Raw genomic sequence first — 16741 nt, forward strand, 5'->3', positions numbered from 1 at the left:
ATGTTTGGCCTCAAAAATTGCCTGTGATTCTCATACTTCTTTTGGAGTACCTAGAAACAGATTTTACAAAATTTTGTAAAGCTTCTTTAAGTGAGTGTGTGTATGTAGGAACAACCATTAAAAGTGTATTAGTTTATTTTGTGTATGGTGTTAGGGAGTGTTCTAATTTCATTCTTTTACATGTAGCTGTCCAGTTTTCCCAGCACCACTTATTGAAGAGGCTGTCTTTTCTTCCATTGTATATTCTTGCATCCTTTATCAAAGATAAGGTGACCATAGGTGCGTGGGTTTATCTCTGGGCTTTCTGTCCTGTTCCGTTGATCTGTCTTTCTGTTTTTGTGCCAGTACCATACTGTCTTGATTACTGTAGCTTTGTAGTATAGTCTGAAGTCAGGGAGCCTGATTCCTCCAGCTCCGTTTTTCCTTCTCAAGATTGCTTTGGCCATTCAGGGTCTTTTGTGTTTCCATACAAATTGTGAAATTTTTTTTGTTCTAGTTCTTTGAAAAATGCCATTGGTAGTTTGATGGGGATTGCATTGAATCTGTAGATTGCTTTGGGTAGTATAGTCATTTTCACAGTGTTGATTCTTCCAATCCAAGAACATGGTATATCTCTCCATCTGTTTGTATCATCTTTAATTTCTTTCATCAGTGTCTTATAGTTTTCTGATAGTTTTCTGCATACAGGTCTTTTGTCTCCTTAGGTAGGTTTATTCCTAGGTATTTTCTACAGCAGAAACTAACACAACATTGTAAAGCAACTGTACTCCAATTAAAAAAAATTAAAAAGCATATTACTTTTTAAAAAGTAAAACCTATTTTAAAAAGCAGAAAAAGTTCTTTTAAATTGTTTTTACTTGAACTCAAAATATTCTGGGACTCTGTTCTGTATGCACTGTAGGCCTCTGTTAAAAATGCTTAGTTTTAATTGTACATTTGATTTTTAGAGTTTGAGGTCATAAGTGTATAGAAACTACAGAAAGCACCTATTTAAGACAGTAAATTTAAACTCTCCTATTTTCATCTGTACCAGCAACTATATTGCCACAACTTTTGCATCTGTTGAAAATGGACACATTAGAATCATATAAAGTAGAAATGCTTTGCTGCCCAAAGGTAAAAATGGACCCCCTTTTGAATATTCTCAGTACAGTTTGTTGTGTTTCCAGGGTATATCTAATTCCTTTCAGTGTCTTATCATAAAAGACATATGACTGGAGCTTTTTCCAAAAGAATGATATCTTTAAAAAAACATAGATTTTGGCAATTAAAAGATCTGAGTACCAATTCTAGTACCAACCCATATCAACTCCATGACATTCAGCTAAGACAGCTAAGACTAAGGCCTCTTTGGCCTAGTTTTCTCATATGTAAAATTAGAAATAATGAATACCTACTGACCCACCTGTCTAGTTAGGATTAGAGGTGGTTAATTGAGCTACTCTGGGTAAAGGGCTTGGCACAGGTTGTGACATGGCTTAGGTACTCAGTGAATATGCCTTTCCTTGATCCAAAGCCATTCTCTTACACTCACAGAACCAGCCTCCTTTGGATAGGGGTTCACTGACCTCATCACTTTCTTATTCAGGAATGCCTTCTGTTTGGACCATGCTGTCCTGCTTCCTTCTGCCTGTAACAAGTGCTAAGCGTCTATTTCCTCACTTTTTAAAAAGAAATACTTCCCCATTATGAAACAATGCACGTATAAGAATTTCTTAGTAGTCAATAGACCTTTAACTATACAAATGTTTGTTTCCTGTTACCAACCACAGTTGTATCTTTCCTTCCCCCTTTTCTGGATCCAGTTTCTTTTACTGAGGCTTACTCACTCTTACAGTAGGGCTGATAAGAGCAGCAACTTCTTCCTCTTCCAGGATCACTGAATCTCTAGTATAGGACAGAATGTTTGTCCAGCAAGTGATACCAAAAGGAATCTCAGGACATCGCCAAGTCTATGGGCTTCAAAAGCTATTCAGTCCTCTGTCAGGTTGTTTAACATAGACAAAAGCATTGCAGCAAAAGTTGAGAAAGAAAACTGTGAGGATTATATTGGAGGAAGAAGAAGAGGAGGAGGCAGAGGGAGAGAGAGGAAGAAAAGAGAAAGAAAAGCAGAAAAAAGAAAAAGGAAAGAGAAAACCTTCAAAGCATTCTTGAGAAGAAAAGCCAATAAGGAGTTTTCTTACTCTGAAGAAAGACTAGGAGATTAGGGTAAGGTTCTTCTCCTTAGTTTGGACGAATAATAATGGTTGCTTCCATTTTTTAATCAACTGTGATGTGCCTGCTCCTATACTAGACCATTAATCATACATTAGCCCATTGAATCCTTAAGGTAAGTAGTATTATCTGCCACTCACTAGTCACTTGGCCTTGGTTAAGTTGCTAAGCCTCTCTTGCTTCACTTTCTTGTTAAACAGAGAAAATAATACCTACTTCATAGGGTGGTTGTGAGGATTCAATTACATGGTGCATGGAAAGCCGTTAGATCACTTAGCTACTGTGATTACTGTTATGAAGAAATTGAAGCTCATAAGAAGTTAAAGAGTTGCCAGATATTACATAGTTAGCAAATAGTCAAATTGGAATTTCATTCAAAGTCTGTATAACTTCAGACAGTAGTCTTTCCATGTTCCTTTCTGCCACTTGAGAGTTGCCACACAAAGTTGGGTGTTTTTGATGAAGTACTGTTCTTTAAGTATGGTGATTTCTATCCTAAAACTTAAGGAAAATGAAGGCTCAATGGAAAAATGCCCTTCAACTTTGTCACCAGTGACTTTGACACATGCGCTTTACATAGAATGATAGAAAACTCTTTTTCAGCCTTCACTGATTCCACATGCTGGCCTCAATCAGCCGAGCTGATTTTGTCTGTCTTTACCTGTGTAATGTTTTATTACCCATGCTTTTACCTCTGGAGATTCTAATATGCTCACTGAAGGGAGATCCTATGGTTGCCATCCAGGAGTCTAGAAGATGAGGAAAAGAATGACTAGGAGGGTACAGAAGAAGAGCCAACATTATTTATTTCTGTGGTAAGCCAAGGTGAAGGAAGGGAGAGCCCATAGAAGAAAGGGGCCAGAACATTCTCTGATCCCTTCTGTTCCCATCCTCGCTGGGTTCCTTCTCTGCTCACCTGTCATGGGCAGTATTTGTGTAATCGATGATTGGGGCAGTTCAGAGGGGGGAGGAACTCATTTCCACATGCACCTGATTCATTATATATTTTATGGGATACCTCCACCTCGCTACTCAATGAGACTGGCAGAAAAATAATACTTTTGATATGCTGTTTTATTTATCTACATTCTGTCATGATATACTTTGATGTAAGTTTTTAATTTTGCCTCAGCTCTCAGCTGCTCTCGCCGTTACAGCTCAGGGTCAGCAATGAGGTTAGCCACAGTAGCACAAAACAATTTCCTGTTTGTGCAGCCCAGGTAGCATTTGGATGAGGATTAGATTTTACCACATTTTCTACTAGCCCAAGCCTATTATTTCTAATGAGTTTTAAATTGCTTCAAGAACATGTATTTCAAATTTTAGTGCTATGATCCGTTCAGCCTGAGCAACTTAATAAAAGAAATTTCTTTCTTAAATTTTTGGTTAAAATGTTGCATTCAGTGTAATAAATGTTATTACTTTGGAAACCTACTTCTCAGTTTTAAGAACTGGGTGGTTTTTATGCTCAATTTCCATTTGTCTAATCTTTTCTTCCCTTTGCCTCTGGGTAATGGTATCTTTAGTGACATCTGTTGGTTAAAGAGTGCACAGGAGGGGGAAATAGTGGTTGTTTTTATAAGACTGGCAAAAATGGAGCTGCTTTTATTCCTCCCTTAGGTACCTGATTTAAAGAAAGCTCAGTGTGTGAAAAATCTAAACTTTAATAGTGGATAGAACAACTATAATTATTCACTGTACATAAGAATTTACATCAGGGTTCTTTTGAGCAATATATGCTCCAGGTGCATTTAAGGTATGATCTAATAATATGCTTAAATTGAATTTGTAAACTGATATACAAGCCGCTGTTATTTACTGTGACCTAGAAAACAAACCAGTGGTTTTCCAACTGGGTTTTTCAGAGCCCTAGAGATCTGTGAAAGTACCACAGAGCCTCTCCAGAGAGGGGGGAGGAGGGGACCCTACTGCCACTTTGACCAGAACCACCCAGCTATATATAGTTGCACTAGATTTATTTGTAATAGGGGTCACCTGCTTAAAGATTTTTTTTTTAATAAAAGAGCTTGAAAATTACTGGTATGTATTGATACTATTAGAAGCATTGTAAGAATAAAGGATTATGATTTCTATTTATGTTTAAATGATTACAGAAAGATAGCTGGACAGGGCTTCTCTGGTGGCGCAGTGGGTGAGAGTCCGCCTGCCGATGCAGGGGACACGACTTCGTGCCCCGGTCCGGGAAGATCCCACATGCCGCGGAGCGGCTAGGCCCATGAGCCATGGCCACCGAGCCTGTGTGTCCAGAGCCTGTGCTGCGCAACGGGAGAGGCCACAGCAGTGAGAGACCCGCGTACCACAAAAAACAAAAACAAAAAAAGATAGCTGAACAACGTGTTGGACTTGAAATAATTAGAGACTTAAAATGTTATCAGGAAATAACAGTTCTGGAAAACAGATCATCCAGGAACCATGGACATAACCTTAGATTGTATCAGAAACGTGGTCAGGGACATAGAGTTGTATCAGAAACGTGGCCGGAGACATAGGACAACAAGGTAGTAGAGTAAGCTCACAAAAATCTTCTTAAGGCGATGGAATGATCAACACCTTGAGGATCCCAGGCCTTGAGGAATACATTTCGCAGTGAATCCACACGTGTTGGACTTGGCCACTTCTGCACACAAGCAAAAACTGCTAAACAAGCTGTTAAATAAGTAAGCGTGATCTCCAAACAAGTGGCTTAGAGTTCAGTAGATTCTTTCATCCATGCAGCTAACGTTTATTGAGCATTTACTGTGTGTTTGAGAGTTACAAGGGATAGGAAGAGAAATAAGACACACAAAAATAATCTTAGTGATTCTTCTCTTAGTGGAGTCCAGCAGTGTATTCAGACAAGTAAATAAAGAATTATAATGTGTTGTGCTCACTTTTATGCTTAAGAAGCATACAGAGTGCTATGGGAGCCCAGAAGTTTCTAACTCAAAACTGAGGAGCCAGAGAAGGAAATAAGAATAGGGCCTGGAAATTTGAGGAGGGCATTTCAAGCAGGCAATAGCTTTTACAAAATCATATAAATATAAAACATTAGCATGGTCTACCAGTAAACTGAAGGATTTCAGAATTGCTGGAGAAAGTAGAAAGTGAAAATTCCTGATTATCTCATCACTCAAAGATAACCATCATTAACAGTTTAGTGTGTGCTCATTCATACTTTTTTATGTGTGCATATACATATATTATTCCAAAAGTGATATTATAATATACTTGCTAATCTGCAATTTGCTATTTTTTACTTATATCATGGCCATCACTTTATATTAATACATATCTAAATCTACCATATCTCTTTTTTTCCTTTGGTTTTTCATAATTTTTTCTACCATATCTTTTAAAATAGATGTAAAGCATTCCATTTTATGGTCATACTATAATTTATTTAATTATTCACCTTTTGATAAATGTAATTTTTATAAACATGTAATTTTCACTATAATACACTGTTGCAGCAAGTACATACACTGTACATTCAGCTTTGTGAGCTTCACTCAGTCAACAAATATATATATTGGGAGCAGCAGGTGCTGTTCTAGACCCTGGATATATCAGTGAGCAAAACTGAAAAAGAAATTATTTTGTATGTCAGAAGGTAATAAGTGCTATGGGGAAAAAAAAAGAAAGAAAGCAAATCAAGATGGGAGCATTAGGGGCTTCCCTGGTGGTACGGTGGTTGAGAGTCCGCCTGCCGATGCAGGGGACACGACTTCGTGCCCCGGTCCGGGAAGATCCCACATGCCGCGGAGCGGCTAGGCCCGTGAGCCATGGCCGCTGAGCCTGCGCGTCCGGAGCCTGTGCTCCGCAACGGGAGAGGCCACAACAGTGAGAGGCCTGCATACGGCAAAAAAATAAAATAAAGATGGGAGCATTAGAAGTACCAGGGATTGGGAAACATGTTGCATTACTAAGTAAAGTGATTGAGGTAGGCCTCATTGAGAAAATGACATTTGAGCAAAGACTTGCAGTAAATAAGGGAGTTAATTACGCAGATATCTTGGGGAAAAGTATTCCAGGCTGAAGGAACACCAAGTTTTAGGGTCCTAAGGCAAGAGTGTATCTGGCATGTCTGAAGAACAGCAAGGACATTGGTTGCTGGAACAGAGTGAACAAAAGAGAGTAATAACAAAAGCAATGTCATGTAACGTCATATCCTGTAAAGGTTATCAGGACTTTGACTTTAACTCCAAGTGAAGGAGAAGGACTTTAGAATGTTTTGAGCAGAGGGCTGACATGATTTGCTCTTGGCTTTGACCAAGGTGATAGCAGTGGGAGTAGTGAGAAGTGGTTAGATTCTGGATATATCTTGAAGGTAAATCCAACTTCTTGATGGATTGGATATATGGTATGAGAGAGAAAATGTAATCAAGGGATTTTGGCATAAACAACTGGAAGGATGAAGTTACCATTAACTGAGATGGAAAAGGCTGAGAATGGGTGTGAGGGAGACTCAAAAGTTCCATTTTGGTTGTGTTGAGCTTGAGGTGTTGATTAGACATTCAAGTGGAGGTGTTGAATACGGAGTTGGATATACAAGTCTGAGGATTGGAAGAGGTCTGGCCTAGAGAAACAAATACGGGAGTCATTAACTCTTAGACGGCATTTAAAGCTGCAAAACTAGATAAGATCACCGGGGTGGGGGTATGAATTTAAATATAAAAGATTTAGCTTTGAGTTCAGGGGTATTCTGTGTTAGGAGGAAAGGGAGAAGAGGAGGAACCAGCAAAGGAGAGAATGAGCAAACACTGAAGTAAGAGAAAATCAGGAGTGTGTGTCTTGGAAGGCAAGGAAGAAGAGGTAGTCAGCTGTGTCAAAAGCTGCCAATGAATCAAATAAGATGCGGACTAAGAGTCGACCGTTACGTTTAGGGACAAGGAGGTCATTGGGAACCTTGAAAAGAGCACTTTCAGTGGAGTGGGTGTAAAAGAGAATCAGAGGAGAAGAAATGAAGACAGTGAAGGTCACAGTTCTTTTAAGGAGTTTTGTTACAAAGGGGAGTAATATCAGGCAGGGAAGTAGGGCCAAGAGAAAGTTTTTTTTAAAATAAAAAAGATTGCATAGGAGAGAAATGGGGAAAATGCTGTGCTTTGTTCTCAAGCACTTAAGAGGAGATGGGAGCTAGTTCAACATACTGAGGGGCTGGCTTTTATAGAAGACAGTGTGTAAGTGCAAACGCTAGGAGATAGGTAGATATGGTAGTGAACATTTGGAATTAGAATATATTCCCAAAAGTGGATTTGCGCATTTTTAATATTTTTAATAAAATTTACCAAATTACCCTTCTAGAATCGTTATACTAATTCACATTCCCAACAATTTCCTTAATTTCCCACATGCTTATCAATGCTGCATTGTTTTAATCTTTTTCAACATGAAAGGGAAATGTTATATTCCTTTCCAGTCTCCACAGCTTCATTTCTGTCCCAGACCATTTACGTCCAGGGGCCTCAGCTGGTTTGCACAGAGACAGAGTGGGTTGAGTGACCTGAAGTAAAGGAATGTCAGGAAGCTTGCACTTCTCTTCCCATAATTGTTCTGATGACCAATGAAGACATTCAACCTGTAGAGCTGTCAGCTAAATATCAAATTCACTTTAAAATTTTAGAGATTAAAAGGGAAAAAGAAAAGGTAAATCAATGTAATGGATTGCTTTATAAACCAGGAAGTGACATTGTTCATACTGTTAGTTCTTCCTGGTATAAAATACAACTACAGTATATCTTATCCCTTGCACCTTTTTTAAAACGTATTCTTTTGAGGGCACAGAGAACTGGTAGATTGTGGGCCAAAGACCCCCTGCAGCCAGTTCTCTTTTGAAGGAATAAAGGGAAAGTGGTCGAAGATATAGTATTGACCTTACTTTGAATTATGTGTTAGAAGGAAGGGACGTTATTCTACACCAAACACACCAGCCTTACCTCCTCCTCTTTTTCAGGCCATAGCTCCCCATGTATGAATTTACAGGCTAGTAGACTGGAGAAAGAAATGAACGCCTAGTACTGTGTATTGTTATGGTTTACATGAGCACTGTGCCAGTTACTGTGGTAAGCACGTTACGTATGCTGTCCCTTTTACTCCACATAAGAGCCTTGTGAGTTATAAGTACTGTTATTGTCCTCGTTTTACAGATGAGGAAACTGACTTACAGAGATTAATAATCTGTTCAGACACCCAGGTAGTGAGCAAAGAAGTAGGATTCAAACCCCAGGTCGGTATGACTCAGAAGCCCACCTGGTTCATGACTACCTTACGCACTGTATGTTTGTTTTGTGTTAGACTACTATCTTGTTACACAGTTCTCCAGCTGAGGCCTTTGAAGGAAGGCCACTTCTTTTTGGGTGTAGGGAGCCTCTTCTGTAGAGGACATCATGGAGTCAGTCATCAGGGAAGAGATAGGGTCTCAGAAGGGGAAAAAGTTGTTTAAAAAGTAGGTCTGAAAGTAGATATCAGATAAACAGAAAAGGAGATTTTGCATCTTCTTATATATCCTTCTCTAAATCTAGTTATTGAGAGTGGTCTAGAAGGGTACTTCTGAATGCTGGAAGCTAACCAAACACACACACACACACACACACACACACACAAAAGGGGGGCTTCTCCAAAAAAGACAGAATAGAGGTTAAGAAAGAGGAACCCAAGCAGTTAATGTAAGCTTATAATGAGGGAAATATATGTAATAAGCAAAATTATAGCAGGAGTCTTCTATGCTTATTTCCCAGGTTTTTTCCCCTTATTATTTAGTGAGATTTCTTTTCCTGTTATAGCATATACAACAGTAAGAATGGCAGTTCCATAACACTTGTGCTTCCCTTCCTCAGTCATTGCCCTTAGCCAGGTAAACCATTCAGTTCACAGCATCCTTTTCCGGAGCCCCAGCATAGCCTCAACATCTGTCTTACCCAGGTCTGATGTTAAGGTTGTAACAGCATCTCACCCCCCTGCTCCCAGTTATGGCAGATATAATCAGTGGGAAACAATCAGAGATTTTCCTTTTGATTCTAAACTTTAGAAGTCTCTTATTTCATTAAAGAACGTATCATTTCCTTTTGTACAAGTGGCAACTGCTACTGGCTTCAGTGGCTGCCAGCCTGGCAATGCCTTCATCTCCCAGCGGTCCATCAGTGTAACAAAGATCTCCCTCTTAGGAAGGAAATTCTGGGAAGGAAGGAGATGGGACTTTATGGGTGTGGGGTGGAATAAGGAAGGCAAGGAGGGTTGTCATACCTATAGAGGAACATCAAAACCAAACCTCAGCTCAGTCACTTTTGTTTACAGCAATGTGAGTCTAACTGCTAGATTTTAAGCTTTTGGAGGGCAGGGCCTCCAACTTTAGTAAGTGTTGTTGAATAACATAGATTGAATAAAGCTGATTGGAGTGAATAATGATGCGGCCACGTCTTCTCTTCCATAGTCTTACAGCCACCACGGAATGCGGAGCCACTTGAGCACAATTAAATATAGTTTCCTCTTTCAAAAGTATTACTTTTTCAAGGTCATAGTGGTATACTAATTACTGTTTTAATTAACACAGATGCGTCTGAAGCAGTCCAAACGAACAAGTATGCCAGATTGCAGCTTTAACACAGCAATAAAAGTTGTGATTCTAAATAATTAATCCTTCTTGATGATAGGTTATCCAGTCCTTTAGAATCAAAAATTTTTCCCCATCACAATTCTTCGTCTTCCTATTCAATCTTGTGCTGAAGAATATAGGATCTTTACTTCCCCCATAAGGACATCAGCGTAAGAAGTCCCTGAAAGATGACCCAGTTTTCTCCGTTTGCCCCGGCCTCCTTAACAGACCCAAAATGTGTAAACCACCACCACTACCACCAAATTACCCTAGCTTTTTCCATCACATGTAAGCAGTGCTTTTCTTTCCTGGGAAAGGGAAGTGGGGGGAAATGTCTACCTTGATTTATATTGAATTGGAGGCAAAGGTAGAAAAGCAGTGGTTGAAAACTGCCCTCTCCTGCAGTACCCTGCTTTTTCAGACCTTCATGCCTGTGCATATAACCTTTCTGGAATACTCTTCTCTCCCTTCAAGTCCACCTGAAAAACTGTGATTGATCCTTGAGAAGTAACCTGCTCTGTGAAGCCTTTCCCACACTGCTCTCCTGCCCAAGCAAAGTCAGTCTCTTCTATTCCCATAAAATCTTGACAGACCTCTCTGATAGTGTTTGTCACATTGTACGGAGTTATTTATTTACAAATCTACTTCTCCCAGCAGACTGAACTCCTTCAGAGCAAAGATTTTGTTTCATTCGTTTATCCTAGCACCTCACACAGGGTAGCTATTAAGTGAACGCTATCGTACTGAGTTGAATCTTTATGAAACTTACAATATCTTTCTAAGGTAAGTTAGGATGAGATCATGAGAGAGAGTACAGAATGTGGCACGGAGTAAATTCCAAGATATGCTTCAGCCGACACAATGGTGTTGTCATTCTAATGTACAAATTATAAGCAAAGCCACATGGGCTTCAAAGGATGCACAGAAGAAAATCTGTGTGTGGAAATGTTTCAGTAAGGCAGAGAAAGGGGAGGGAACCTTCACCCAGGGCGAGTCCTGTTTCATGCTCTGCTAGAATTATTGGTCCTTCTTAACCTCTTTAGTAAACATGTGGTTTTCATAATATACCTATCAGTCAGGATTCAAACAAGGAAAAACAGACACTGTGACACTGATGGAACAGGGAATTTATTTTAGGAATTAGACCTTGTACAATCTTGGGTGAAGATGGGAAAATAGGTCCAAGGGGGAGAGTTGGAAGTTCAGGAGAAAAATCATTAATAGGCCCTCCTGAAATAATGGCATGGATGGACAAGTTGGAGCTTGCAGGGAAAGCTAAAAGCTAGAGACATCCAGCTGCTGGGGTGGGACCCTGAAAGGATGTGGGGTGAGAGGGGGGACTTGAGTAGTGGTAAAGAAGCAATGGAAGACTGTTGCCTCTGCACAGCTCCTGCTCTGTACGTGTGCTGCCAAGCACTTGGTGGTAGGCTTGGGGTCATTCGTCAACAGGGCTTGTAGTTCTAGACACAGAGCAGGAAAGAACAAGGAGAAACTAAAACCCAGCGGTATTTCTACATCTTTTTCTCACACCTCTAATCACAACAACCTTCAGAAAGTCATGGCTGCTACTTCACTTCCACCTTCTAAATCTCATATAGATTTCTGTTTTGCTCAATTCTAGCCCACAACTGTACAGGGAAATGAGTTCTGGGAAACTTAATTCTTATTTAGCCCAATAGACACAGTACAAAACCACAACAATATGCCTCTAAATTTTGTAAATTGAATTTAGTTTCAATTTTAGAAGCAGTACTCACTTGAACAGGAAAAAGCGGAGCTAAGAAACATGTATGACTTTATAATTCTTTACAAAGCATTCTTAGGTATTGCCTGGTAACAAACCTTACTAGCACACATTTCAGAAAGAGAAACTATTAGTTGTAAATGCTAACTATAAAAAACTGTAAGGTGATTATGTAAACATTTCTTCATCTTTTGATGGTCAGACATAGAATTTAAGTACGGTTTTTAAACAATCGTCTCTTTAGATCTTCTGAAAAAATGTCTAAGAAGAAAAAGGAAGTAACATTTATTGTGCACTGTGCCAAGAATTTCTTGTGTCTTATTTCATTTAACTCGTGTATCAAACCTATGAGGCTCCTAAGAGTGAAGTAACTCAATATCAAGTGCATGTGAAAAGGTTGAAAATTCATCCCACAATTCAGAGTAATTTATATCTCTAAGTTATCTTTTTCTCTTGACTTAGTTTGTTATTTACTCCTACTTTTTTTAACTCCTTATTGAAGAAGAGATAACCTATATATTAAAGTACATAAAGTGAAATAATCTTAGGAGTACAACTCAGTGAATTTTTGTGCATCCACATATATATTCATGTAATCACCATCCAGATAAAAATATCAAACTTTTCCAGTACCTCGTGACTGATTTTCCTCAGGCCATTTGCACTTCCCAGGTAAACTGCCGTATGTATTTATATTTTTCATTATATGGATGATGTAATTCTTGCAACAATGGTAGGGGGAAGTGAACAATAGCAGTAAAGTGAAAATGTTGAATATTGTGCCTCATAACTGCTTTGAGTTACATCTACTTATGTCACTTACTCATTCTGCTTTTACCCTAAAACAGGTAATCAGATCCTGTCCCTTGGGAGCCTCTCAAAAGATCAGATTTATCCAATGAAACTCAAGGGCATCTCCATCTGCTATTCAGCTCTCAAATCTGCCTTGTGTGGAAATTATGTCAGCTTTGGCGTCTTCAAGTTGTATGGGGACAACCATTTTGACAATGTACTCCAGGCCTTTGTCAAAATGCTGCTGTCAGTGTCCCACAGTGACTTGCTAGTAAGCAATCATGCGTCATGGGAGTCTTTGTATGAAACGTGAAGTAACACCACCACAGGGTTGGAATTGTTATAATGAAGCCCAAGGAGTTAGAATAGCACCAGATCATTTTATGTTTTAGGACAGCTTCTTGATTTAACTTACAGGATTTGAATAACTATAGTGGCTGTATTTATATAATTAAATGTGCAGTTTTGAGAACTGCAGCTACCATCTTCTGATAAATTGGTCATCTCAGGTATTCCAGGTTCTGTGTCTAGAGAGAATGTAATTAGCAATTTCAACTAATTGCTTACAGCTGTACTCGTAATTCAGAGAAGGTCTGTGTTTCCTGGAGCAGAAAATGCAGAATGACTATAGGATCTTCTCCTTCCTTCATTTCTACTCTGTGTACTCCCCTTGCTGTTTGGCCTTGCTTTCCATTAAAATTCAGGTGTGGTGGACAGAGTGCTAAACTGGAAGTTGAGCAGCCTGGTATGTAGTCTCAACTCTGCCACTTGCTGGTCATTTACCTTGAATAAATCACCTTCTCTATTTCTCCAGGCTTCAATTTCCTCACCTTTAAAATCAGTAAATTAAACAAAGTGATCTCTAGGTCCCTCTTCTACTCTACCATCTAGTCTCTGTGATTTATGTCAGTTGTTTTCAAACTTTGCCCCTCAGAATCACCTGGGGTGCTTGTTGGAATTCAAATTTCCAGGCTCCTCCACTGAGCTGAGTCTGAGTCGTTATCAGACTTTTTTTTAAATATCTCATCCTGATTACACAAAAGCTAATATATGCCCAGTGTGGTTGCAGTAATTACTTCAGTAACACAGCCAAATTCATGCTCAGGCTTAGTTTAGGCTTTCCCACCTGCTCCCAGCCCAAGGTTACAAGTAAGATCTGGGGGCCTTGGTTAGTCAGCCTGTATGAGAAATGCTCCTTTGACATTCTAATGCACTAGAGGTACCCTCTTCCACCTTTCTAAGCTAGTCTTCATAAAACCACATCTCGGGAATTCTCTGGCAGTCCAGTGGTTAGACTCTGCAATTTCACCGCCAGGGACCCAGGTTCATTCCCTGGTCAGGGAACTGAGATCCCACAAGCTGCGCGGCATGGCCAAAAAAAACTAAAAACGAAAAAACCACATCTCAAGCCAAAGTTGTCAAGCCTCTTTGCAGTAGAATGGAATGTTCATCGAAGGCTGCCTGTACAACAGAAATTACAAAGTGGAAACTTGAGTCAGATCAGCCATGTGTTACAGCCTCCTCATTGAGGGAACTCTTCACTACAGTTGAGGCCCACCAAAAAAGCCTGATATGGTTCCAGGAATTTCTCTATTCTTTTTTCTAGTAGACAAGCAAACCTCTAACTCAGTAATCTCAAAATTGAGGGTGCATGGGACTCCCTTAGTGTACATTTTTTAAATGCACATTTCAGGACCTCGTTCCAGAGGTTTTCATTTTGTAAGTCTGAAATGGGAATCAGAAAACTGCATCTTTAACAAGCACCCCATGTGATTCTTATGGAGATAGTCAATTTTACTTTAATAAATATCGATATGGTTTATTTCTCTTATAAGTGTTGTGCTTCTTTGATACTGGTTTGGGTTCCATTTGAGGCTTTCCAGGTATCTTTCTCATGCACTTATCCTTTGCCTGTTGTATATGGTAAATATTAAGCCATTTACCAAGTTATGATTTAATTAGATGGGTTGGCATTGTGTAAATATAGCAGACTATGATGCCAAATGCTATTATAACACAAATATATAACACAAATTTCTTTGTGTTAAAAAAAAAGGTTGCCTAGCCACTATTAAGCACTGTTCAGTGTTACAATATTCCAGCCCAGAAAAAATCATTCAGTCTTCTATACTGCAGCAATTTTAATTGCACTTAAGTGTTAACCACATAAGGCAAAATTGAAATTACTTACTAGGGTATGCTGTAGCTTCAAATTAGGATTTCTAGAGATCAAGGGATTTTTCTTAGAACCCCTTTAAATACTGAATTGAGAATCATTATGTCATTTGTTCCATGTATTTATGTTTATTTTATGTATTTATGGGTAAGGTCACAATTTCTAATATTATAAATGGCAATTTTCACTGAACTGTGACACGTCTTTTGCTTCCCTGTGGCTTGACATTTAGTATTTCTGTTATAGCAATATCGGAAACTGAGCCAGTCTTATTATCCACTCCTGGAATGTCTCACCCAGGACCACATGAGCTTCGTCACCAACTTAGAGCCTCCTGTACTCCTATATGTTCTCACATCTATCTCAGAGGGACTCAGTACTCTTGGTAAGTATCATGGAGAACATTGTTTTCAGAGGAAAGACTTGATTGTGGTCTCTTAATGTATGTGCTTTTGAGATGATCATCCTACAAAGGGGGAAAGATTATTTACCCAAACTGAAAGATTATTTTATAACTATTACCTGCGAGAGAGAAAATGCCCTTTTTCATATTTTGATATAGTTTATTTTTTAATCAACTTAATTAAAGTATAATTTACGCACAGTAAAAATTACTGATTTTAAGTGAACATTTCAATGAGTCCTTACAAACGTATACACAGTCATGAACCACCACAGCCAAGATACAGAACATCTTCATCACCGCAAAAAGCTCCCTCCTGACCCCTTCTAATCAATCCCTTTCCCCTAGTCCCAGCCCCAAGGAACCACTATCTACTTTCTCTCACTGTAGTTTGCCTTTTCCAGAATTTCATATAAGTGAAATCATATAACCTGTAGTCCTTTGTGTCTGACTTCTTTCGTTTAGCATAATGCCTTTGAGATTTATCCACGTTTTGCGAAAGTTTTTATCTTTCTATTGCTGAGTATTATTCTATGGTATGGATTACTACGTTTGTTAATATGTTCACCAACCAATAACATTTGGGTTGTTTCCATTATTTGGTTGTTTTGAATAATGCTACTATGAACATTCATGTACAAGTCTTTCTGTGGACAGGTATTTCTCTTGAGTAAATACCAGAATGGAATTTCTGGGTTGTGTGCTAAGTGTATATTTAACATTATTAAAAACTGCCAAACTCATGGATATATATACACTACCAAATGTAAAATAGATAGCTAGTGGGAAGCAGCCACATAGCACAGGGAGATCAGCTCGGTGCTTTGTGACCACCTAGAGGGGTGGGATAGGGAGGGTGGGAGGGAGACACAAGAGGGAGGAGATATGGGGATATAGGAATAGGTATAGCTGATTCGCTTTGTTATAAAGCAGAAACTAGCGCACCATTGTAAAGCAATTATACTCCAATAAAGATGTTAAAACAAAAAACTGCCAAACTGTTTACCAAAGTGATTGTACCATTTCACTCCCCCAAGCAATGTATGAGGACTCCAGTGGTCCTATATCTTCCCTAACACTTGCTATTATCAGTCTTTTTAATCTTAGCCATCCTCGTGGGTGTGAAGTGGAATCTCCTTGAGTTTTTAATTTGCATTTCACTAATGAATGATGATTTGAGCATCTTTTCTTGCTTATTTGCCATTCATCTGTCTTCTTGGTAAAATATTTGTTCAAATCTTCAACCCAATTTCTTTAACTGGGTTGTTTTATCTTGGAAGAGTTGTTATATATTCTGGATACAAATCTTTTATCAGATCTATGTTTTGCACGTATTTTTTTCAGCCTTGGCTTGTCTTTTTTATTTTCTTAACAGTATCTTCTGAAGAATAAAAGTTTTCAGTTTTGAGGAAGTCCAATTATTTTTTTCTCTTACAGTTCATGTCTTTTTGGTCCTATCCTAAGAAATCTTTGCTTATTAACCCAAGGCCATAAAGGCTTTTTCTGTGTTTTCTTCTAAAAGTTTTATAATTTTAGCTCTTATGGTTAGGTCTATGATCCATTTCAATTTAATTTTTGTATGTAGTATTATGAGGTAAAAGCTGGGATTCCTTTTTTAACATGTAGATATTCAGTTGTTCTAGCATATTTTGCTGAAGAATATCCTTTATTTGTTAGACTACTTTGTGCCATTTCTATACTGTCCTAATTTTATAGTAAGTCTTAAAATCAGATAGTACAGCCCTCTGATTTTGTTTTTCCCTTTTTAAATTGTCTTGGCTATTCTGGGTCCTTTGCCTTTTTTATAAATTTAGAGTCAACTTG

The 16741-nt window shown here is 38.7% G+C and overlaps 1 protein-coding gene across 2 annotated transcripts in view; it reads left to right on the forward strand.

Moving 5' to 3' along the window:
• The window catches only part of RANBP17 (RAN binding protein 17), a 316163-nt gene that overhangs the window by 260223 nt on the left and 39199 nt on the right, over nucleotides 1-16741 (forward strand). For both annotated transcript variants that reach the window (XM_029215882.1, XM_029215883.1), the window contains 2 exons: nucleotides 12395-12609; nucleotides 14761-14899. In XM_029215882.1, the coding sequence (XP_029071715.1) occupies nucleotides 12395-12609; nucleotides 14761-14899 (354 nt within the window). The remainder of the gene's footprint in view (nucleotides 1-12394; nucleotides 12610-14760; nucleotides 14900-16741) is intronic.

The sequence above is a fragment of the Monodon monoceros genome, unplaced genomic scaffold, assembly GCF_005190385.1.
Source record: "Monodon monoceros isolate NGI ecotype Baffin Bay Population unplaced genomic scaffold, NGI_Narwhal_1 Super_Scaffold_12, whole genome shotgun sequence".
Lineage (NCBI taxonomy): Eukaryota > Metazoa > Chordata > Mammalia > Artiodactyla > Monodontidae > Monodon > Monodon monoceros.